We start from the raw sequence: 26267 nt of genomic DNA, 5'->3' as shown, positions 1-26267 counted from the left end.
GTTTTCGATCATCATAGCAAGACCAGAGCGGCCCCCGCAAGGCCAGGACAGCAACGTGCTGGAGGGCACAGCACGGCCCCTCATTCCGCCAAAGAGGGTTAGCAGAACTTCCGAAACGAGACAAGCAAAAAGAAAAGTCACGAGAGCAAATACTACCAATTTCAATTTAGCTTCTTTGTGGCTGATGTTTACCTAATGTTAGGCATTAACAAAAGTGCTACATGCAACAGTTCTGTAAAACACAACACACAACCAATCTCTATCCGTCCATTATTATAATAAACAGTCAGGATTCGCTCAAACTTTTTTCTGAAAGAGTTTTTTTAAAATCAATTGGTTCGACTCAAAATTGGCCCCAACCAATTAGAAGCATTCGAAGTATCTGATTTCACTTCTAACTTCAATTAAGAACAATAGATTATAGTTTACGGATTTTTGTTCCAACAAAAATGGATTCAAGTTTATCATTTTGAATTTTTTTTAATTGAACATAGAGATGTAATTACGTACCCTGTAGGCTTTTTATAAATGTAACTACTCGTGTAATATTTCGTTACAATTCGTGCACTGTGACAAAGTATGATTATTTTTTAGGTTGCGGGCCTTGCGGCTAAAAGCGTTCAAACCCAGCTTAGACCATCCACAGTGGTATAATCAAATGCCAAATGTTTTTAAAGTTAACAATGTTGGTGTAAAAGATTACTCACAATGGTATAATCAAACTTAGCAACATCCTTAGAAATAATCAAATTTTGGGCTTTGGATAACCAAAACTAACAACCTTTTTCAATAATCAAAATTTGTGGATCCTACACCACATAAATTAACTAGTTCCAAAATTTGTATACACACGTGTTTCAACTAGTATTTTCTTCTTTCCTTCTTCGCCCACTCTTTTTGTTTTTTGGTTAAAAAAATAAAATTGAAGAATAAAAATTTTATGTAGCCAAGCTTTTTCGCTACTCTATATCTTTTTTACTTCGCCAACAAACTATTTCTTTTTCTTTTCCTCCAAAAGTGAAACTCATATCTCTCGATCATCTACAATTCAATCCATCGTCGCCGGATTAAGGTGTTTCACTCTTCTTTCCTGTTTCTACTATCCATCCCCGAAAACAAAAAGAAGGAAAAAATCATAATAGGAGGGAAGGAAGTCACCGATTTTTTTTTCAAAATTAAGAGAGGGAATCGATATATTTTAACTCATAAAAAACGTAAATGGAGGAAGTGAATGTCGGGAAACAGGGGGGAGAGAGAATGAAATTGTAGTGGACCCCATATTTTGATTATGGACTAGAAGTGACCATAGTGAAGCTTAATATTGTTAAGCTTAGCAACTTCTTAAGTGAATAATCAAAAGCTGATGTGTCAACTTTTGGTTATCATTTTTTGATTATACCACTGTGGATGGCCTTAGGCTAAGTTTCGCTAAGATTTTTAGGCTTTTTTTTTTTTTTTTGTCTTTATTCATTTTTTTTTTTTTTTTTGCGCTTATTACTTTTGTGCCTAACTTTTATGGATAATTGATTCGTCTCAAGATGTATAAGAAAGGTAAAAAAATTATGACGTTTACCCAATTTATTTTTTGAAATATCCAAAAAACTCTTAACAGAACTTAGCCTTAATAATCTGAAAAAGGAAATGATATAAAAGTTTCATTGGTATCGACTATGTTTATATGTTCGTGCCTAAATCAAAACGTTTGGTTGAAGAAGATTTTAACTGCACGTATAATAACATTTCAATGGATGGTCTTATAAAAAAAACAAGAGAGCGCTCTTATATAATTGATCAGGGTTCAATTTTTCGGGTTAGGTTACAAGAAAGAACTTTCATATGAATACTCTAGTTTTGATGTGGATGACCTGCTTTCGACCGGATCGGAAAAGAATTTAGTCGAGGTATGCGTAAACTAATCCGAAGATCTCTAACCGTCGGGGAGAGAGAGAGAATCAGTTGCTTGCCTTATAAAGCTTGGCAGCCTAATCAAGTTTATCTTCTTTGCCATGATATTTTGATACCGATAATTTTCATACACTGGCATCATTTGCTAGGGTACAAAAATTGTGGAACTTGTAAATCGACCCGAATTGATTTTTTTTTTTTTCCCCAAAAACGATAACACGTGATATTATACATTAAAGAAATAATACATTAAGAAGAAACTCCATCCCTAAAAACAGGAACGGACTCAGTTCATAGACTACACCAAACTCTAACAAAACCCACTTCTTCAAACAGACAGAGCACTGTAGAAAACAACCAAAAACATCCATATAGGGGTGAAAAAAGCCTCACAAACGGAGAGAAATCCCACACAGGGGACACCAAAAAAGAGAACCAGCAAAAAGAGAAAAAAGAGAACCAGCAAAAAGAGAAAAAACTGTAACTGAATCGGATGGAGTCTATCGTACCAGAGCAGACTTCATTCACCAACCTAGATCTCCCACTCCGACGGGGGAGGACGCCTCCAGCGATCACAATCTTCAAAGCATTACTTCGAACAACCATTGGACTACACAATGGAAGAGGCGGAGGAGGGGCCACAGATGGTGGTTTGGGGAGGAGTAGGATGGGTATGAAGGGAGACGAAGAGAAAACCTCCGAGGTCTAAGATCGAGAGATGGAAAAACCCCATGAGGGGGAGAAATTCCTCCCTTCCCGTCACCCATTGGGACATAAAACCCTGAGGGAGGGGAAAGAGAGAGATAGGCGGCGGCTAGGGGTGTGCACGGGTCGGACAGGTCGGGTATCAATTTTTTTGGCCTCGAACCCGAACCGAACGAGTGGGAATAACCGTCCTTGTGCCCGCTTTTTTTGGTCGGGTCGGGTCAGGTCGAGTAAGAAAAACAGCACCCCGAGCCCCGAACCGAAAACTAATTTTTTTCAAAAAATGGACCCGTACCCGATCGAACCACATGTTCGGCCCCGCCCGAAACCCTTCGGGTCAGGTCGGGTCCGTCGGGCCACAGGTTTTTTGCACACCCCTAGTGGCAGCGGCGGCTTCTTTAGGGTTACAGAGAGAGAGATTTTGAAGGGCGGGATCTGCAAAATTCACAACCCAAATTGATTTTAACCGTCGCAATTTGTTGTGGTATTCCAGGAGAGACAATTTGCTTACGACATATATATGGGCTCTTATAGGTCATCCACAGTGGTATAATCAAAAACCAATTATTTCTAAAGTTAATAATATTGGTGCAAAAAATGGCTCACAATGATATAATCAAACTTAGCAACATCCTTAAAAATAATCAAATTTTGGGTTTTGGATAACCAAAACTAGCAACCTTTTTCAATAATCAAAATTTATGGACCCCCCACACCACATAAGTTAACAAGTTCTAAAATTTATATGCACGCGTGTTTCAATTGGTATTTTCTTCTTCTCATCTTCACCTACTCTATATCTTATTCACTTCACCCACAAATTATTTCTTTTTTTTTCCTCAAAAAGTGAAACTCATATCTCTCGATCATCTATAATTCAACTCATCGTCGCCAGATTACGGTATTTCACTCTTCTTTCCCGTTTCTATTCCCCAAAAAAAAAATCATAATAAGAGGGAAAAAAGTCACCAATTGTTCCCTAAAATTAAAAGAGGGAATCGATATATTTTTGCCCAAAAAAACATAAATGGAGAGAAGTGAATGGCGAGAAACATGAGAGAGAGAGATAGAGAGAATGTGTGAAATTGTAGTGGATTCCTTATTTTAGTTATGAATTAGAAGTGACCATTGTAAAGCTCAATATTGTTAAGCTTAGCAACATTTTAAGTAAATAATTAAAAGCTGATGTGTCAATTTTTGAACCTTAACTCTTAAGAGCAAGTGCATCAGAGTAGGTATATGTTGGTTTGTAGGTAAAATGGAGAGTGGAAATGAGAAAACTCACCTGCACCAGATTAGCAATCTCCTTCGGTAAACTACATTTGCTACAAAACCTCTGTATATTTATCTAGCAACTGTAGCAGAGGTATGATTAAACAACTATTGTTTCTTTCTCCTCTATCCTCCTCCATTATCATTTATCTTCTCTCTCTGCAATTGAATACTAATATTTTATGGTATTTTAAAAGAATAGAGATAATAATAGAGAGAATTGGTGTGGGATTGAGAAAGATTTGAGTAGATAAAATAAAAAAAATAGACTATTGAATAGCTAAAATGCATATTCCTTGGTGTACATACTCTAAAGGAGCCTCACGATTCAACTTAATAATTTGGTGTTGTTCGATAAAATAGAAAATACATAGTTGGAAATTGTAACTTTATAGTACTGAAAAAGATGTGGTAAATCTTTAATTCAACATTGTTTTTTAAACATCTATAATTCAACGTGTAGAATCTATAAATCATTACTTATTTGCATTTTCCAAGTAAAAAGTTTTGGCGTACAAACAGTAGAATAGTAACCCGAGGGTTGGCCCAGTGGTTATTATTGGGATTTTAGAGATTTGCCTCTCCTAAGTTTTTATGTTCGAAACTTCTCAGACGTTATCAACTTATTTAGGACCAAATTCATACAGAGCATTTGTTCCTGCTTCAAGTGTGGCTTCCGTTAGTGAACAATGAGCTTATGATCTCCTAAGATATGTCGAGTTGTGCGTAAATTTTACCGGACACCTAGGCCCCGTTTGATAACCGGACTATGCCTTGGGATTGGACTACCAATCCCAAGGGCTTCCCAAACCCTTGTTTGATAACCGGATTATTACTTCGTTGGGATGAGCAATGAGCTCCATATGGGGTATTAGCAATACCCCGTGAGACTTGGTATTCATAGTCCAATCTCAACCCCTTCTCATTATCAATCCCTTCTTATTACCAATTTCTTCTATTAATTCAATCTCATCATCTAATCTAATCTCATCTCAAACAAACATGATATTAATAATTTCATCCCAAACAAATATACTCATTATCAATTTTTTTCTCATTATCAATCTCAATCTTAATTTTATCTCATTACGAATCTCATCTATCTAGCACTGTTATTAAACGGGTGCTAAAGTTGAAAAAAACAGAGTGGATAGATCCAATTTGCTGTCAATCTATCTTGTACAGTATGATGTTATAATCATGTACAGCCGTCTGTAAATACTAGTACTTCTACCAAAAAGTAATGCAACTTTTCCTAATCTTTAGCTTTGGTTTGAAACACGTGACTCTCACGAGACCCTCGGCATTAGCGTAGCGTCACGACCGTATCTGATTTTGTGCAAAAAAGTTGAGAGAGACAAGGTGGGTCCTACACCTCATTAAATGGAAAAAAAATTGTCAATGGCCCAGAGCTTACTAAATTGACATTTTTTAGCCCCGTTCCAGAACGATAAATAAGTATTTATTTTTTAAGAAGATAATTTCAAGCTAAAAAATTATGTGCTTATACAAATAATTTTTCTATCACTATGGATCTTATTTAATAGATCTTATTGAGATCTTTAATACGGTACAAAAAAATTTGAAAAATTATTTTTTATTTATATTATTTTTGAGTTTGAAAATGTGAAATAAGTACTTATTTTTTAAAAAGGTGTTCTGGAACAGAGCCGTAGTCCTTCTTGTGTAGTAAGAGGTCAGGATTCGAGTTCTGTTGTTGACAATTATGATTCAGAGTTATGGTAAATGCCTGAAATTTACTGTGAACTACTCCCTCCGTCCCAATTTGTTTGTCCAATTGTCGAAATACGTGTCTTTTAAAAATATACGTATATCTTACATTTTATAATATTTTTTATGATTTTGAAGATTTTGTATAATAAAACTAACTGATATCTATCAAACAAAATTCATATTGCATATTAAAAACATTACGAATTAAAAAATATAGACAATTTTTTGAGAGGTCAAACGCTCTCAAAAAGTCAAAAAGGAGACAAACAAATCGGTACGGAGAGAGTAATCTACTACCATCCTACTAATCCCCGTTGATAGTGATATATAAAAAATTTAAGAAAAAATTTGGTCCAGGACTGTGACATTTTTCTCCCCTTTCTTTTTGGGCCGTTAATTATGTGGACACGTATCGCATCCTTTTAGAGCTAATCAATTCATGAGCAAGCAGTCATAAAAGCTGCTACTGGTACAGCAGCGGCGTGCAAAGATAACGCATGCAACTCGCTTTTGGGTCCATCTCGAATTCAACAAAGATAATCGAAATTGTTCATTTCGTCTAATATATTTCGTTTAAAATACCTGTGAGAAATCAATTTCATCCGACATCGATAAGTGCATTTAAGAAACATCCAAAATTGCTTTAGAATTTAGCCTAAACTCTGAAGTAATGTTTGATGTTTGGTAAAATTGTATACGAACTTCAACTAATAATTTTTGTGACCCTGTCGATTTTGTAGTTCAATTTTATGTAGTACTAGAAGTTATTTTTGGATGGTTCGTAGAATTCTTTTATTATTGGATTTGGATTGGATCGGAGTATATTTGACTGCAAGTAGACGTGGTCCAAATGAGACCTGCGAAATATTCTCTTTATTTTATTTTATTTTATTTTATTTTTGAAGATTTTGAGGTTTCTTATTGCGTGAAACCCGAAAAAAAAAATGATTGAACCAATGTACGGAACCAGATCCCACTTATGAGTTGGTCTAGCTTCGATCTACTAAATTTTCTCAAGTTTTCAGATGCTGCTACGCACACCGACGGGCGCTCAGGACCCACTCTGGCCCGTATAGATGATCTAAGCCGTTAAATAATTTTTTTTTAAAAAATACGATTGGGCTAGTGAAAATCAACTCAATCTGATATGTGTAGGTTATAACGCTCCGAATTTTGAGAACGTTAAAAGGACATTTTTATTGAAATTTCAAAATAGAGTTTGGCTCATTATTACAACACAATCTCCATAAGAGTACTTTCATTACAAAATGGAGGGAAACTAGAGTTCCTAATTACAGCTCTGTCTGCTCCTCCATCCTAGTCAGCTCTTCAACTCCAAAGGTCTCCAAGGTGTACAGCTTACCTTGATCATCTACAAAGTCTGACACATTATACCAACGTCGTCACTAGTATAATATGTCAGGGTCACCAAAGGTAACACCATAAGCTACGAGAGCTCAATAAAATAATCAATACCCACTAACTATTAATTTACCAATAATAGATCACATAGTACATGCATAATTGACGAAACAGTTAACAATGACACATCCGCAAATATTGGTGTCCATAATTTTTTGAGTTTTTTCTACGCGACTTCTCGTAGACCGTTTCACTGATTTCACCTTTCATTAACCAAATCAACATTTCAAAATCGTCATCTTAACACACTCAACCTCTGTTCTGCCGTTCCGGTCTCCCGAGTATCCTCACAATGATTCCGCCGCACCGGGTTCCCATTGGCGCACAAAACTTTGCATTGGCTCCTCTCCGCGGATAACCAAGCCATATTACCAATGAAGCTACCACGTCCGGCCCCATTGGCAATCTTCACAATGGGCTACCAAGTTCGGCCACATTATGGTTTTCATAATCCACGCAATGAGCTACCAAGTCCTGCCATATTGAGAGTTTTCATTCACACAACGGGCTACCAAGTCCGGCCACGTTGCGATTTCCACAAATCCACACAATGGCTACCAAGTCCAGCCACATTGCAGATTTTCTTACACACAATGGGCTACCACGTCCGGCCACATTGCGGTTTCAAAACATACCTTGCCATTAACACACCTTAGGTGCCATGTTTCTACTTTTTCGATTTTTGTGTCTCGTTTTCATGCAACGATTCCGCGGTAGGACTTTTCACATACGTAATCATAAATCATTGAGTACTGCTATATATACCGACCAAAGCATACCGACGGTGTACCGACGGCCGCGCGCGGCCGTCTCTGGCCACCGGACGGCCGATCCGAGCCGTCCAAAAATTTAAAAAAAAAAACCGAGGGGCCCAGCGCGGGAATCAACGGCATCCGATGTGTGTAGGGTGCTTGATCTAAACACCCTATACACGAAAATAGGGTGTTTAGATCAAGCACCCTACACACATCGGATGCCGTTGATTCCCGCGTTAGGCCCTTCGGTTTTTTTTTTTAAATTTTTGGACGGCTCGGATCGGGCGTCCGGTGGCCGGAGACGGCCGCGCGCGGCCGTCGGTACGGTTTCCCTACAAAAATGGTCGGTACATATAGGATTTTTCTAAATCATTCATTATAATCTTGAAACTAAACTAACAAGATCATCCAGCTCTATATTAATCATCATGCTCAAATCACAACTTAAAGCATAACGCCACATGTACGGACGCATTTGGAGTGAAAATCATTTATGCTTTACAGCAAGACAAGTAATGCAAGCAATTCATGTATACATGCTCATAAACATCCTAAAGATCAAAATACGAATACTTCTATCAAACGATAAAGTCTTATCTTTCAAAAAAATCGTTCTTTCTTCCTTGGTGGGAAGTTCAAAACAACATATGTTTATTAGAATAAATGTCAATTATTCCAACATGCTCATACTTCTATTAGCGAAAACAAATTTGTGAATTATCATGCATTCCAAATCTTATAGGTGAAAGATAACCTTATATACTTAAGGAAAACGGTTAAGGACATTCTACGTATACTTAGAGATAGGGGATAAGGATAATCTATCGTTCTTCTTGGCGGTAGGCCGGCTACGGAAAAGTAAGTCGGCGGTCGAACGGAGTAATTTCTTACGGTAAGCTTCCGGTAGCTCCGAAAGAGAAAGGTTTCTTTTGAAACTTGTTCTTGACTAAACTACTTAAACTTTTTGGATCGAAAGGGTGGTCGAGTGGTGGTTTAGTGGCGGTCTAGGATGAATTTCTTAAAGAACACAAGAACAACTCAAAAACAAGAAGAACAAAGAACAATTGCAAAGATTTTAGAGAGAGAAGTTGAATGGGTGAATGTATGAGCTGAATGGCAAAGATGATGTGCTATTTATAGCCAAACTAACTTCTATTACCCAATGAATAAAATTATCCCTAGCAATTATTATCTAATGGTTAAAAGAGTAAATCATGATTGAAAGCCTTCCATGACTTGTCTAATCCAATCTTTAGGCATAAGGCTATAAAATCAAGTAGGATCTTAGGCTTTCTAGGTAAATCTAGGTGATCATAGTCTAGATTGGCAAGTCTTACAAGTCTAGGGTAGGGTTTGATTAGGCTAAGGCATAGCCTTCCATGTTTAGTCATTCATAAGTCTAGATTGTAGTCAATTTTTAGGATGATTAAAGGCTACTTTGGAATCAAATCTAGGATGATTAGGGATAGGATTCTATGCTAGAAATTGACTAGAATGAGTTGCCTAGTCAATTGGACTTAAGGCTAAAATAGGGCTAAAGAGGTAGCTTGTGCAAGTGTACAAACCTCAAAGTACAAACATGCACCTCTCTCTCTCTCTCTCTCTCTCTCTCTCTCTCTCTCTCTCTCTCTCTCGGCCTCTTTCTCCCTCTCTCTCTCTCTCATTTCTCCCATGTGCCTAATATATATAAGTACATATATACATATATCTAGGAAAGTAAAACCTAAATAATTAGACTTAAGGCTATGACTTAGGTGTGCATGCATGACATAATTAATCTTGCTTCTTTTGGAAGCAAAATGATGGCTATGACTTGTCTTATCAAGTTGTATATATATATATATATATATATATATATATATATATATATATATATATATATGTGTGTGTATATAGACTTGGCAAGTCTAATCTCTATTAACCAAGGGATAATAATTTTCCTACCCAATGGGTAAGGAAAAAGTAAGATTGACATGACATGACCCAAGATTTTTTTTTGACTTGTCACATCAAAGCTTTATTGACCATTAAAACTCTATTACCCAACGGTTACAAGTTTTCCTAGCGGTTATTAACCAAATGATGAAAGAGAAAGGAACTAGGTAGTTTGGTTTCTCCAACTAACCGGTTAAAAACTAATTTTACTTGCCATGTAGAATTTCTAGTCAAGAAAATGAAATTTAAAGATTTTTTTTAACTTGTTAGGAAAATATATAAGTGTTTTTATAAGCATACTTGTCTTTAGAAAAGGCTTAAATTGTCCAGGACGAAAAGATATAATTTTATAAATCTCAAATCTAATTATGACGGATTATTAGAAACAAAAACAGAATTTTTAAAGAAATTCAAGTAATTTAAATAAAATTTAAATATTTAACGAAATTTTTATTTACCAAAAATCAGGGTCATTACATAGGTGCTCGATCCAATCTTTTATTTTTTCTTTTTATTTTTTCGAATTCGTGAAAAAAATAGAAGATTGAATAGAGCACATACACATATCGGATTGAGCTGATTTTTCACTGGCCCACTCATATATTTTTTTAAATTATTAAACGGCTCGGATCATCCGTGTGAGACCCGGAGTGGGCTCTGCATGCCTGTTGGTGGCTCCCGTTGGTGTGCCTCGTCGGTTTCTTTAGACTTTCCGTTTTCTCAAACTGAAATTTCTACTCGGTGAAGGATTGTACAAACCCAACCAAATCGAACCATTTTAACCCTACTTTTGTGGTGTTTACGACGACGCACGCATAGCTCACCCATCTACCTCAGTTTATTTTCCTTTCTATTTAATTGCGTCTTCTAATTTATACTAGTACTAGTGCATGCCCGTGCCTGAAGGCACGGGTCAAACAATTGGTACACGCCAATGCACACAGAACTCACGTGCAATATATCATTCACTATCCAACGAATTCAACTATGCAAAAAAACAATAACCCAAACATATTCGAGTGACCTTAGTTATGTGTGAACAAACTGATTGTGCCCAAAGGCACATACCAACATAATGTTATCACCATGAAAAACTAATCAATTACTCGTGCCGACAACACTACCTACAAATTTAGAGTGTATTTACTATTTAAGATAGGAATGTATTACAATTGATTGGATTTCTACATGAATTCATATTGTGCATCAACTCACTTGCTCTTCCATTTTGATTGAAGCCAACAACCAAAGCAATACAACACACAACACATGACCATAAGAGGAAATGACCAAAACAAAAACATAAAAGATAGGAAGAAAACAAAAACAAAACAGAGAAGGCGACATGGCCTCTCAAAAATAACCCATGCACTATCAGTTGCAATGAGATTTTTTCTTGTGAACAAAGAGCTGTGGGGTTTCAAAGGAAACCATTTCTTTCCGTTCAATTCTTATATCTTCCGAGACATCAGTCACTTTGTTGCCCTCTCATGTAGTTTTTTTTTAGAGTTGTTAGACTGTTACTACAATACATCATGATCTTGCATTCCTTGATCAGATTGCTATGAAGCTGGTTTTCTTTGATCAGATTCACCGCTTTCAGCCCCCTATTTCTACTTGAGTCGGTCCTTGTCCCCAAATGTATCCAAGTCTTGGGGCTAACCCCCCCCCCCCCCCCCCCCAAGTTCAGCCTCCATGCTCACGCAGTCATGCAACTGTCATCCCTATGTACTCCACTAAAGCAAGCAATTAATTTCGAAGGAGTCAGTATCATGGTAAACTGCATTATGCAAGAAAATTGTAAGTCACTCAATGGCAAGTATATTGACCAAAGACACCAAGTTTGAGAACATAACAGGCTGATGGCTCTAACTGGAAGTTATTCCTAAGCAAACCTTAAAAAAGTAAATAAACCTAAGACCATCATTTCCATGAAACTATATCCAATATCTTAGTCCCTGGACAATACAACCAATATACAAACCGTTCATAAAGATGACGAACAATTGAAACTCAAATTTAGTGTACAAATAAAACTTAATAAGCTTGTTGTTGCAGCCTTCTCAATTAGCTTAATGTACCATTCATAATGACCAATGACCATGGACAGACGAATAGGAAAAAGCATCAAATCTAATATGGAGCACCCCAACTGTGTCACATGACTACGGTGAGGGTTAATCTAAGTCTTATTTTTACACATTTTGCATATTAGATGTTGTTGGACAATTTTTTTGTTTTTCCAAGATCTAACAGTCAAGGGTTCCAAGCTGAAACCACCACCAACTAAACCTTTTGCATAAATAATTTTTTTAGTTTTGTCTGGCGTGATCTATTAAACTGTGCATTCCAGACCAGCTAGAAATTGGCGACAACATTATATCTATTCATGTGTATAATAAAAATAGATGCAAGAGATGTTTTACCAGATAGAAATTAGCCACATCATTATACTATTTATGTGTATATTAAAAATAGATGCAAGTGGCATTGTACCATTACACACCCACCAAGTCACGGCGCAAGCGAGATAATTTGTTGCATATGACGCTACTTTTACTTTCATGAAACATAATACATTCTCGTAACTTAAATTATCACGAAGTTTAAATTGGTCGTCATACCTTTAAATAACATGCAAAATCAATTGTATTAACATTTCTAAAATTAAAGTAAATGAAGGAGAGTCAGCACGATGCACGTGATCTAAGACGACGTCCTATAATATCCTCTGCAAAAGAGTAGAAAAGGACAGAGTTACACAGAAGGAAAAAATGATAAATTGAAGGAATTTGTTAACCTATTATTGGTAGAGAAACAAAAAGAAAATAACGTATGATATGGTTTTTCACATTTTCCCTTTGGTTGCTCTTGATCGATATGATGATTTCTCTTGCAAAAAGAAAATATCAGAGGAAAGTATAAAAGAAAATCCAACCAATCGAATCTATCTACAAAACAAATGTCAAAATAAAACATAGAAATGAAACCAAGGATCAAACTACTCACATTAATATATAGTTTTTCAAAGATTCAATCTCATCAGAAAGTTGAACCACTCCTGCATAATACGAAAAATTCAAAGAAAAGAAACAAAATTCAAGAGATTGAGAATCAGTGTATCAAACCTGCCTATACATTTTCGGGGGGAAAATAGGAGAAACCATCATCGAAGAGAAAGCAATAGCTGGGGCGGCCAAAAAAAAAAAAAAAAAGAATGTCTTCCGAGAGGTAATATACAGGAAAAAATAATATATATGGAAAGTGTTTCCTTCAATTTTAAATTTTGAAATGGAAGTCGGCAATTTCCCAAAATCAATTGTTACGTAGATGGCAAATCTTGCTCAAATTATATATGGGAAGTGTTTTATTTTTTTTTCCTACTCAGCTGAGAGTTCCTTTTGAACGAAGATTACCATATATATCTTTGTCCAAACAATGTAAGTTATTTACTAAATTGCCATTGGTTTGTATGTGAAAGGTGGAGAAATTTGGACCTTTGGATTTGTTTGTATGAGTAGATAAAATTTGTGTTAGAGAGAAATCTGAACCGTTGAGAAGGAATATTCCTAAAGATACCCGTCCTGTTTTATAATATAGATTTCCATATACTTCCTTGAACCATATGGTTTTTAATTTCATTCGAGTTGACGTGGTTGAGAGCTACTTGTAGAGTATCCATCAACAAGTTAAATCAGCTAAAGAAATGAGATCCAAATGAAGATTAAATACTCGTGAAATTGCATTCAAATTAGTGAAGGTTTGATCTTAATGATCACGGATCAAAAAAATAAAGAAGATCTTAATGATCATGAAATTCCAATGAGATGAGGAACACATGAAATGATACTTTCTATTTTAGTCAGAGTGCCATTTATTGCAATAGGCTCTCCATATCTTCCTATATTTTTATTAATTATGGATCTCAACTCTAAAATGTCAAATAAGATTCATAAATACGGCCCAAGATTCTCTGTGTTGAAAAATAATGTGCTCCTGTGTCGAGTGCATTTGGACTGTTAGATTGTGTGAGCTCTTTTTTTTTAATGTTTTGAAATTTTTGTGTGATCCAATGGCCCAAAATACACTCGGCACAGGGGCACACAATTTTTCGACACAGAGGATCTCAGGCATATTTAAATGAAATTTATTCCAAATCCCAATGCTCATCGTTAGAATCGTCATTGTTTTGCAAAGACGCTCTCCTTTGCGACCAACGAGAAGAATGTTGGAATCGTAATTGTGATGCCTAAATTTTTTTACTCCTAGTAGTTTGAGAATTTAGATCGCTTGTACCAATGACGTCGGTATACCTTTGATCTCCTGCGATTTCAGTATCTATCACATAAAAAACTCTTACCGGCCGGAGTACTTTTGTGCGATCCTGCGACAGAAATTTTACGAAAACAAATGTACATAGGCAGAATTGTACACGAACAGTAGGTACATTGAAAAATGGGTACACGAGTAGTGTTGCCATAGTTTGGATGTTTAAGGAGAGATGACGTATAGGAGTAATTATTCAGTGATCGGTGCCCAACACCTTTCGGACATTTATGTGGGGTCTAGTGTTGAATCTTGCAAAAATAAAAAATTCTTATCGGCCGGAGTACTTTTGTGCGATCCTGCGACAGAAATTTTACGAAAACAAATGTACATAGGCAGAATTGTACACGAACAGTAAGTACATTGAAAAATGGGTACACGAGTAGTGTTGCCATAGTTTGGATGTTTAAGGAGAGATGATGTATTGGAGTAATTATTCAGTGATCGGTGCCCAACACCTTTCGGACATTTATGTGGGGTCTAGTGTTGAATCTTGCAAAAATGTATGGTGATAAGGGTTTTGGGCACCTTAACACCACTGAATAATTATTTGAGGCATAGAGAGGAGTTCTTGTGTTTCTTAGCTTGGTTTTGTTCGTTTTGGAGTCTTAAAGTTCCTAGGTATGATTTTCGATAATTTTTTTTTTATCTATTTCACTCCACTTAATATCCTAAAAAATGGTTGTGGATTTTGTCACTCCCTTTTTTGTTAACGTCGCTCTCCTGCAAGTGTATTTTTGCACTAAAAATACACTTCAAAAATACACTTATAAGGAAGTGGCGTTAACAAAAAAGCAAAAATACATCTGCAAGGGAGTGAAGTTAATAAAGAAGGGAGTGGTAAAATCATTTCCCTGAAAAATCTTCCTCAATATCCAAATTGAAGATGGCATCGGCCACGTGTCACAATAAGTTTTGTAAAAATTTAAGCGCCAACTAACGGCCGGCCACACCCGCTACCCACGAACTGTACAGTGTCTTAATAGCCTCCGTATAAGTGCGACCACAACCATCCAACTCCTACCTCCAATTAAAAGTCCCCAACACTACCACTCGAAGGATATTTCTGTCTTCTTACACGATAACTTAAGGATAATACAGTAACTTCACTGATGACCCCATCCACTTGTCGCGATAATCCAACCGAAACATTGAGTTCCACGCATCCAAAAATGGTCTTGTTTGTAGAGAATCCAACACAACTCCCCAACAACCATTCTTCCCTCCACCTTGAGTCTCAAGACTCTCAACTCTTTCTTTTCATAACTCATTGTCAATTGCGGGACAAATTTCATCGTCCATCAGCGGATCCAACTAAAGTTAGAGCGCAAAAGTCTTGATAAACCGGCCTAAAAGTTTTTTGAAAACTCATGTGTTCAAGTTAATTTACGCTAAAATAACCAAAAAGTTAATAGCATCGGAGAAAATTGGTTAAAGAACACAACTTTATTTGGAGCCGTCACTTGTATATGAGACCATGTGCATTGAATGATTTTTAACGAAATTTATATCTGGAGTTGTATTTTAAAATTGTGTTCGTAGCATTACTATAACCCAGAAGTCTGAACCTTAAAATCCCATTCCCAAGTCAAGAAATACTCAGAAGCCGTGGGTTATATTTTATAGCAGCCACTGGAATTCCTGATTTCCATTTTCCTGATTCAAAACTTCTCTCCAGTACCTTCCTTTTCTTCCCTATCTCTGTACACCCAATTTGTGAATGCCAAATTCTACAAAAACCACCTCAACAACAAGTAGTAGTCACAAAAAATGGGCATCTCTGATTCAATTCCGGTCCACTTCTCACTATCCTCCTCCTCTTCAATTCTCGATGTAAGCACTGTCGTTGCCATCACTGTGTTTGTCGCCCTCCTCTGTGCTTGCATCGTGATTGGTCACCTCATCGAGGAGCATCGGTGGGCCAATGAATCGATCACTGCCCTTCTTCTGGTTTGTATAGTTGTAATTATGGTTGTTTGTGAACTGGGTTTTTGGTTTTATGAAATGTGTTTCGATCAGTTTGGCTAGTAATTCGTGTTTTCGGTATTTGTTGTTAGGGTTTGGTGGCTGGGTTAGTGGTGTTATTGATCAGCAAAGGCCACAGCTCGCAAATACTTACTTTCAGTGAAGAACTGTTCTTCATCTATCTGCTGCCCCCAATCATTTTCAACGCTGGGTAAGATATCTCTCTGAGCCGGTTCTGAGCTAAAGCCGAAGAGGCAGCCACTTTACGCCCAAAAAATTTTCAAATTTTAGGGGTCTCTCCTATTTTTGTATCCTTTGTAATAGTCTAGCAAAAAAGGTCCAATCTTTAATTTTTGCTTTAAGCTCCTGAAAAGTCAGGTCGGCTCTCTCTCTATCCCTCCCTCCCTCCGTGTATGAGCGAGAGCGCGCGTGCATGTGTGTATGAACATAAGTCTATATGTTTGTGGGAGTAAAAAACATGTATGAAGAAATTGTGCAGTGAGAGCTCCTTGACTCAGACCTTACCAAATTGAGGTTGTTCGGAGACCTCGGATCCTTAATTTTTTTTATTAAGGCCATTTTGCTTCTTAACTGTTTGAATTATGCCATTAATCGGGCTTTTCCGCTTGGATTTGGGTTTCCCATTTGAGTGCCTCATATGAAGTGAAGTTTTTATTGGTTTTTTTTACTCAAACTAAGTAAAGATTTGAGTAATGGACTAATGTGGGATTCGTTTTGAGTCAATTCTATAGCACTGGGGAATTTGGTTCTGCAAGAAAATTTGTTTAAATCTCTAGGTATTTTCGTATTTTGTAATTGGATCTGTTTTCATGTGTTGGGATGGTTTTCCTTCTCAATCTAGTTAGATACTTAGATGCATAACCTTTTTTTGTTTTTGACCTTGAGTTCTGATTTACTGAATGGATTTTTTATTGTAGTTTCCAGGTCAAGAAAAAGCAATTCTTCAAGAACATCTCGATAATATTGATGTTCGGAATAATTGGCACAATTATATCGTTCTGTCTCATATCACTCGGTAAGATGAGTAATTGCTTGTGCCTTCTGCGTGTTTGTGTTTCTTTCAGATTTCCAAAACACGATTTCTTCTGTTGCCTAGAAATCATTTTTTTTCAATCATGTCTTTAGCATCAATAAATTGATTAACTAGTGAGTATAGAATATCCATTGGTAAACCCATATCACCAATTGCAATACTATTAGTACGAGTCAGTACTGACGGAATTGCTATTTACATGAAATGTTCATATACAATATCGAATCAAAGGAGCCTAACGTAATTGTGTTATTATTTTCCCTTGCAGGGGTCGGTTTGCTATTCAAAAGGATTGGTGTGACAACCCTGGATATTAAAGATTACTTAGGTGACCTTTACTCACACTTATTTTGGATTCTTTGCTTTGATCCCTTTTCATCCCCATGTATTGATTGTCAGAGCTTCATTTACGTGCAGCTATTGGTGCCATACTATCAGCCACAGATTCCGTTTGCACGTTGCAGGTACATCCCGAAAATTAATCGAAAAGATGGTGAGTGGATTTGTACTCAATAATTGAAACACGCCATTAATTTGCAAATTCTTTTTTCTCATGTCGAAGGTCCTCAATCAAGATGATACACCCTTCCTTTACAGTGCCATCTTTGGGGAGGGAGTAGTGAATGATGCTACCTCGATTGTGCTTTTCAATTCAGTCCAATCGCTTAATATCAGCAACATTGATGCTTTGACAGCCTTGAAATTATTGGGAACCTTCCTTTACCTCTTCTTCAGTAGTACTGCACTTGGAATAGCAGTAAGTTATCAGCTGTTTTTCAACCTGTTTTGGTTACAGAATGAACAGTTAAAATTATGCAGACTATTTTAAAGTTTGGTGGTGTTCTGATTCTGCAACTGTGGATCATGTATTTGGATACGACCATCCTTGTTTTGGAGTTTCAATAATCTTTTTCTTTGTTCTTGGTTTTCTTTTGGATGTGTTTATATTAACGCCAGCAGAGATTTGAACTGGACATTTCCTTTCTCTCATGTTCATGCCGCTGTGGCCATGAACACAACAGTTTGTCATACCAAATATAATAATTTCGCTCAAATATCCAAATAAATGCATAGCAAGTGGGAATTTCCTTATCTTGACATACTGTTATTTACCTTTCCCAGCCAGATAAAAGATCACGTTCATGCTTCCATTTTATTATTTTGATAGTCCCCTTTCTATGTGACACTAAGCAACCCTATATTTGTTCAATGGATTACAAATCACTCAAAACTTTTGATCAAAATTATGTGTTACCGAATGTAGATTTGTGTTAACGGTAATCGTTGTCCTCTAACAGCTTTCCATGGCATTTCAGGTGGGGCTTTTAAGTGCATTTGGCATAAAGACACTTTACTTTGGAAGGTAAAAATGAACAGCTTTAGCTTTTTCTTCTCATTCCGAAACTTTATATGGGCTCCCCTGTAGTCTTTTCATTTTTATTCTTATACTTTCAGGATTTGCTTCTTAAATAGTTCTCTGTATCTACAGTAACCCCACCTGATTTCTCCCTAATGTTTCCAATGATTTTGGATCTCTATCCTTTTCTTGGGCTCCAATTACAAAACTCTCATAAAGTCAGAAGTCAAGAAAATTATAACTAGAACTTTCCACAGAATTGATGACTAAAGTACGATAAGGATTCGCATGAAAAGGGTTTTATAGGGCAGTGGTAACAGATGTGTCAAGTCACAAAAGGATTTTTCATTATTTCCTTTCTGCTTATATATTTGAACCAATTAACATGGCTGGCAGCCCGGCAGGCCTAGCCAAAGCTTAAACTTCATGAGTTATGACCTAAGTCACATAATGCGCGTGCATGAGCGAAAGGGCCCTTTGAAAGCATCCCAAACTACTAAATTTCGTGAGGGCGAGTATTGGGAGAGGGAGCTTTTAAAGTAAGGCTTGAGAGCGGAAAGGAGTCCTGTTATGTGACCTACGTTATGACACTTAAACATTGCTCAATTTTTATTTTTTGTAAGTTAATTCATTGAAACAAAACCAATTACAGGTGCAAAGGGGCAGTCCCCAAAGAAAGAGATCAAACAAACTAAGGCACCAGGCCCACAAAACAGCAAAACAAGGAAAATGAAGCTCAGTCTCAAACATAGAGGAGACCTCCTAACAAAATCTAAACATATCCAATTCACTCAAGTTGAAGCAAACACCCTAGGGGAAATATGCCAATCTGTGCAGATAAATCTATTTACGTCAGTTGTCTTCAGATTTCTCCAAGACCTAATATAGGCTCTCACATCCGATTCAACTCCCAAACTGATTTTGGTCCAACGGCTACTTTTTCTGAAAAATCCTTCATTTCTTTCGCCCCATATAAGGCATGGAACAGCTGCTACGGGGAATATTTATGCACAAGTTAGCAGCCAAAGGGGGAGAACTGCATTACGCTTGAGTGTAGAAAGAATGATGAGATGGATCTTGAAACGTATATACTAATCTCTTTACATCCATAGACAAGAAACAAAATGGATGCAATAAAGAATTATAAAAGTGTTTTGCACACTTACACATTGGAAAACTGAAAATTTAGCATGTGGGTTTCCTTAGTGAAAACAGAAGCAAAATAACTCAATCCAAAAAATTACTTGTAGTAATACTCAAAGGCATATGTTCCTAGTGTTTCTGGATTGAAATTTCGTTATCATCATTTAAGCTAATTGTTTTTCTAGTATGGTTGTACTTATATGTTGACATTATTCTACCTTAACAGACATTCCACAGATCGTGAAGTTGCAATCATGATGCTTCTGGCCTATTTGTCATACATGGTGGCTGAGGTACCATAGCTTTCCAGAGGACATTTTCAGACTGTCTACCTCCTTAAAATTGCAATAGAATATGCGAGAAGAACAATAAGTTCGATATTAGTGTTTTGTTCACTACCTATACATGTGTATCACATTTAGGTGGGGTTTTCTACAGCTTAGGCCCTCTGAAGATTATTAAATTACCCGTCTTTTTTATTGTTATTTATAGTGCATTCTTAGCTCCCTATACAGAAGGAATTAGTGATGCAAAGATGGGTCTTCTGTATACTTTATAATGTTATACTTAGTGCTGAAAAGATGCAATCACGTGCTAGTTTTGTTCCTGTCTATTCATTTCTTGTTTAAGACTTCAGGCAAATAAAGAAGCTATCAAAGCTATGCAAGTCAAACGAGTGGCAGATTTTAGATTATCCCTTGGGCTTCTTGGTTGTTTACTCTCCTTCAAACAGTAGACTTTTCAACCTTTGTCACTTGTTCTAATGTCCCTAGAAGTTGTTGAATCTTTTCCAATATGAGATTGGATGCCAGAAGTCTTGTTTGTATTTCACTTTTTTGGTGCCGCTGGAAAATCTGCACAAATAGGATTCATGATTAGCAAAGATCCTAGATCAGAGTTCTGCTTTTGAATAACAGTTGAAAGCAAACTTGATATTTCTCTTAATTTTTTAGACATCCGCTGGCTAAAAAGTTCGAATGTTCTGAACGTACGTCCTATCATGGTAATTCTATAAAGTTGGAAGGAAGGGAAATTTCCTTTTAAGGGTCCCTTGATTGTGTAGAAGGACAACAATATTTTCCCTTGCTATGACGTAAATCAATTGAACTTTGTTAAAGAAATCAACCTCATCAGGGAAAAAAATAAACTGTTGTGCCCTTTGCAAGAAATGTGTCGATTTTGATAGTATTGATTCCTTCTGCACTGGTAACTTCAGAAATGGTTTGTGGATTCTGTTACGGATTTCTTGAAAAACGGTATAGTGGAACACGTCCCATGCACGTCCAATGTCTTTTAAACCAAAGTCCTAACATATTTGTTTCATCTTGCAGGTGCTCAATCTTAGTGGGATTTTGACTGTTTTCTTTTGTGGCATTGTCATGTCTCACTACACATGGCACAATGTTACTGAAAGCTCAAGGGTAACAACCAAGTAAGTATAACTTTCATTTTTAACGTTGTTACATTTTTTAACATCTGATACATTATACATGATTGATGATTCCCTTGAGAGTTAATACATGATTCCCTCGGAAGTTAGTCAAATCCACCCAATAAAAGAACCAAAAAAGTGCCAATGCAACGAAGTGGTACATAAGTGATTTGCTAAAGTTACTGGCCAGGTGACAGCTTCAGTGATTTGATCAAACACTAGGTCAACAAAAGCAAAGGCCGAAATAAAGGAAGAATCACATGCTCTATCAATCTTAGAAAACATGAGGATTGCAACAATACATTTAGGATTGTGATGGGTTGATGTCATTATTGTCATAGGATACGACTTCATTGTTGTAATGTAATCTGAAGCGCTCTTCTATAGAGGGTCAGATGCCCCGGACAATATTCTGGTAAATACGTCCCCATAAAGAACACAGCTCAGTTTGATCAACCTGTTTAAGATTTACAGAAGCCCAACAAATGCACTTCAAAAAGAATTCAACTGCCAGTGAATATCAGATTTGACATATTAGAAAAGAATAGCGTAATAGTAGAACAGGGTAAACCTTTCTTTATGACTTTTTGACCAAGAGATGAAGTAGCTCTAAAAAATACTTTCAATCTCCAGCTTCACATGGATATCTTCTCTTGTACGGGGCTTCATTCCCATGTTGCACTTTATTCCATGTTGTTAGGCTTGTGTGTGTTCCCTTTTGTTTGTTGTCTGTTCGAGTTTCTGGTCCAATAGAGAAAGAGATGATTTATCCTTGTCAATGTATGAGAGACAAAATTGTTCCAGCAGGATACCTAAACCATGAGTTCTGAAACATAGGTCTAACTCAACTTTGTTTGACCCTATCAGGCATGGATTCGCTACAATTTCATTCATTTGCGAAACCTTCATATTCTTGTATGTGGGTATGGATGCATTAGACGTAGACAAATGGACAGCCAGCGAAGCAAGGTAAAATATCTATTTCTGTTTGGACCTAAATCCTGTAGTTGATTGCCAATTATGATTCCTCAACATGACAAAAGAATAATTTGAAACCAGCTCAACCAAGCAAAAACTATTTTGGTAGCCAATTATGTAAGCCTCAGAAAAAGATGCATTGAGATTAAAGCCACATCCCAGTTAAATAACCTAAGTAGTATCTTGAGACAAGTTCGTAATTTACTTAAAATGGTGCCAAAGAGTGAATTGTAGCTGTATACTACTTGTCTTCAAAACTTTGTTATTCCCTTACAATAACAAAAAGACAAATTCCTTCGGTATGAAATTTTGCCAAATTGACTCCAATTCTTCTAACTTGGGTTCGTATTCTTTCATCAGTCCCCTAACTTCAGTTGCTGTCAGCTCAACTCTCTTTGGACTGGTGTTGGTTGGGAGGGCAGCATTTGTGTACCCTCTTGTGAATATTTATAATTGCTTCGCTAAAAAAGACAGTGACAAGATTATTTTCAAGCAACAGGTAATATTTTGGGCATCTATGCAACGATTTCTTTCATTTGACTAGATATTTTTGCTGATTATCCGGAAATGTCAGTTTATCATGTGGTGGGCAGGCCTAATGAGAGGTGCAGTTACCATTGCTTTATCTTACAACCAGGTACAATAATGTGTCTACTGATTCCTACCTTTTCCTATTATTTTGTTTTACGTAAAGCTTTTTACTCAGTATTGATTTCCACATTCTAACTTTTACAGTTCTCGGATGATTCTTCCTCTGAGTCAGCATTAATGATCACAAGTACGATAATTGTTGTTCTGTTTAGCACAGTGGTAAGTAATCCAAATGATACCTCTAGAAGTTCCAGCATAATTAATCACTACTGTGTACATGTGAATGTAGTGGTAGGCTTGTGTAAGCTTACACTAATACAATTTTCGAACAGTTTTAGATCATTAGATGCGAGTAGACTTATTTTTAAATAAGTAGACATCCGAACGTAACTTAATCATTATTGGAATCTCCAGAAAAATCTATAAGCATTACGCCTCCTGTTATTGACATTTTGTATTGGTAAAACTCTACTCCTCGATGAATTTCATTACGTTTGATTTTTCCAATCCTATGTAAAACCGTAAAGAAACACATATGAAAGAAATTTGGATTAATTTTAATCACTAAATTTACTTTTTGTAATGGAAGTATACCATGTCTTGGAATGTACCCTCCAACAGGTAAACGTATTACTGCTTTCTGGTAACATTGTTTGCTAAAGCCCTGAACCGCTCCTTAACTTTCAGTTCCTTGTTGAAAAATCAAGATAACACGGTATATCTAATGTCTGCTATGGATAAAACCAAATTTTATGATTTCAGTGTGTATCAAACAGGTGTTCGGTTCAGTGACAAAGCCTCTGATCGAAGCAGTGCTGTTAAGAAATGCAAAGCCAACGGTCTCAGATGCAACTGATTCTCCAAGCCTAGAAGATCTTAGACTTCTGTTCCTCGAAAATGGTGATCCAGTTGATGAGAGTAGCAACCAACCGGTCCGTAAGAGAAGTAGTCTAAGGTTGTTAATGGCAAACCCCACGTCTACTGCTCACTACTTTTGGAGAAAATTTGATGACAGATTCATGAGACCAGTTTTCGGTGGAAGGGGCTTTGTTCCATTTGTTCCAGGTTCACCAACTGGTGCAGCAGATGAAACTTCTTAAGAAGTGTAAAGGTGAACAACATGTTTACCGTTGATTTTGCTTCTGTAAAATAGAAAAGTATGAGTAAGATATGAGTAGCAACTCGCAATCGTGTACATTAGAGCTGATTTAATTTATTGAATACTTTGCGAAATGTTCAGTTCATTATACCATGGAATAAAAGTGCATGTTGTTACTAGTATCGTAGTTTGTTATTACTAGCAATGAGATATGCGTTCCGAATCAGCTCTGCTAAGAATGTATGTATCCATCAAGCCCGTGTGTTGCTGTTGCAGAAGCCCTCTTCGGAAAAGCACTTTTATGACCTTCAAGAAAACTCCCCCACCGCGTAACTCTTCTTGTTCCCCCTTGACTCTCTTTGCTGCTATCTATAATTTCGCTTTGTTTCTTTTTATTTTGATATCAATAATATCAAAAAAGGACAATATAGAAGGAAGGGGAGAACATTAAATTTCAGAAAGGTCATGGTATAATGCATACAAATTAATATAAGTAGCCTGTGAAAGAGAGGCAATAGAACAAAAGCAAACATGCACAAGTGTATCCGCTTTTGTGAAAAGACTACATATAGAAGAAGTTGGTTAACACACCCACTGTATGGCATACTTGGCACTTCATAAGATGGAGAATAGATATTTGCCCGTGACTCTCTTGTTACGAGTATTCGAAAAGACGACTACTGCTGAAGAATTTAATAAAGACGTTTTTCGTATGATAAAAAGGAAGGGGGGGAGAGGGGGGGATGTTTAAAGATGGTTGAAGTTGCCGCCTTGTGATCGTATCTTGATGTGATTTGATTGGTTAAGCTGATATGAAATAAAGAACTTCCATGGTTTAGTAGTTTGATGGGTTTTTTTTGTCAACGAACGAGAACACTTTCATGATAAATAAGGCTTGATCAAGAGCATCCAATGAACCACTTAGCGATGGCCAGGCCAACTACTTGAACAATCCAGAATACCGATTTTGTCGTTGAATTAGGTGAGTATCACTTGACCGTATTCACACATATCAATATTTGAGAGTTCGACCCAAAAAAAAAAAAAAAGTATTGAATATCATTTTCCTCTAGAAAAGTGTCATGTTATTAAATTCACATAAAATTTTGTAAATAACGTCAATTCTTAAAAAATAAATAATTGTGTCCAAAAAAGTTACGTAGTATTCCTACATCACATAACACATTTTTTTTGGGGTAAATACATTACATAACGCATGTGTAGAGACTCGTATATTTCTAATTATTGAAATGTTTATTAAATGCCAAATTGGGAAAATATGATTTATATGGTGGATATTTGAATTGGGGCTTTGTAATGCCCCAATTTTTGGGAACATTATTTATAACTATTTTATTCAAATCTAAACATTTAATAAATAAAAGTAGAATAATAAGTCATTACATCCCAAATTATTCTCAAATCAAGATTACATTTATTCAAGGATAGGGAGTGGTACTATGGGAAATTTCTACTCTTCAGGGTGGCCGTCTTCCTCAGCGATATTCTGCTCGGCTCCATACTGCTCCAGATTATAGTACGTCTCCTGTTCACCTCTAAGTCTGGCATAAAATGCCAGGACCACAAAAGTAACACCGTGAGCTATTAAGCTCAGTAGCTAACTTCTACCCCTATGTCCCATACTTTATCAAAAATAATATCTACTTTACAAGGCATCAAACATAACATTCAAATCAACAAATAGAGATATCATAAAAATAAAAGTGTCGAGTTCAGAATAGTGTATCGTAAAAGTGTCGAGTGTCGAGTTCAGAATAGTTCAGAAAAGTGTCGAGTGTCAAAACGCCAATTTCACTTATTATCAATTCTTTTCCTTTAGTACTGGTTCCGTTTACTCCCTCTTTCAGAATGACGATCGACCATGCATTTACAAACTCTGGTTCTGCCGTTCCGGTCTCCCAGGTTTACTCACACATTTCCAAACATTGGTTCCGCCGTTCCGGTCACTTATTATCAATTCTTTTCCTTTAGTACTGGTTCCGTTTACTCCCTCTTTCAAAATGACGGCCGACCATGCATTTACAAATTCTGGTTCCACCGTTCCGGTCTCCCAGGTTTACTCACACATTTCCAAACATTGGTTCCGCCGTTCCGGTCTTCCAGGTTTACACATGTCAAATTCTCTTTTGCTCTTTTCATTTTCGAATATCGTTTTCTCGGTTCTCGTGTCTCGTACACATGCATCATTTTCTCGCGAACGCATTATTCTTTCAAGGCTTGCTAAAATCATGTAAAAGAATAATAACAAATAAATAAATAAGTCCTACTTTAATGCTCTTCAAAAGTTAACATGGCACATCGTACATTGGCAATATTCCTAGCATTTGTCGATTTCTATACCTCTCTTTCTTTCTTTCTTTTTTCTTTTTCTTTTCATCTCAACAGTAAGTTAATTTGTCATGCAAAAACAATTAAGTACTAATTTCATTAATCAAGTCCTAAGCATGCCTTTTAATATTAACCACAAACGTAACAGTAGGCTAGTGACTTCTTTTTCCATGACTTCCTTTTTTTTATATAAAGATAATTGAGAGCTAACTTTTCACATCAACACTAATACAACAGTAACGAAC

The 26267-nt window shown here is 36.5% G+C and overlaps 1 protein-coding gene across 2 annotated transcripts; it reads left to right on the top strand.

The window, feature by feature from the left end:
• Positions 1 to 15457: 15457 nt before the first annotated feature.
• On the top strand, positions 15458 to 23852 carry LOC131334643 (sodium/hydrogen exchanger 1-like). Of its 2 annotated transcripts, none has more exons than XM_058369771.1 (14): positions 15458 to 16004; positions 16112 to 16230; positions 16958 to 17055; positions 17342 to 17401; positions 17491 to 17537; positions 17636 to 17830; positions 18390 to 18436; positions 19800 to 19866; positions 20905 to 21005; positions 21873 to 21974; positions 22344 to 22482; positions 22558 to 22620; positions 22719 to 22793; positions 23337 to 23852. In XM_058369771.1, exons 1-14 carry the CDS (start codon positions 15825 to 15827, stop codon positions 23364 to 23366), a joined length of 1323 nt encoding a protein of 440 aa, XP_058225754.1. In that variant the 5' UTR covers positions 15458 to 15824; the 3' UTR covers positions 23367 to 23852. The 2 variants fall into 2 exon arrangements, with proteins under 2 accessions (XP_058225754.1, XP_058225753.1); XM_058369770.1 differs by having other exon boundaries at positions 15466 to 16004; positions 23351 to 23852.
• Positions 23853 to 26267: the final 2415 nt, after the last annotated feature.

The sequence above is a fragment of the Rhododendron vialii genome, chromosome 7a (assembly GCF_030253575.1).
Source record: "Rhododendron vialii isolate Sample 1 chromosome 7a, ASM3025357v1".
Taxonomy (NCBI): domain Eukaryota; kingdom Viridiplantae; phylum Streptophyta; class Magnoliopsida; order Ericales; family Ericaceae; genus Rhododendron; species Rhododendron vialii.
The sequence above is the reverse complement of the archived record's forward strand: the minus strand, read 5'-3'. Positions and strand labels throughout refer to the sequence as shown.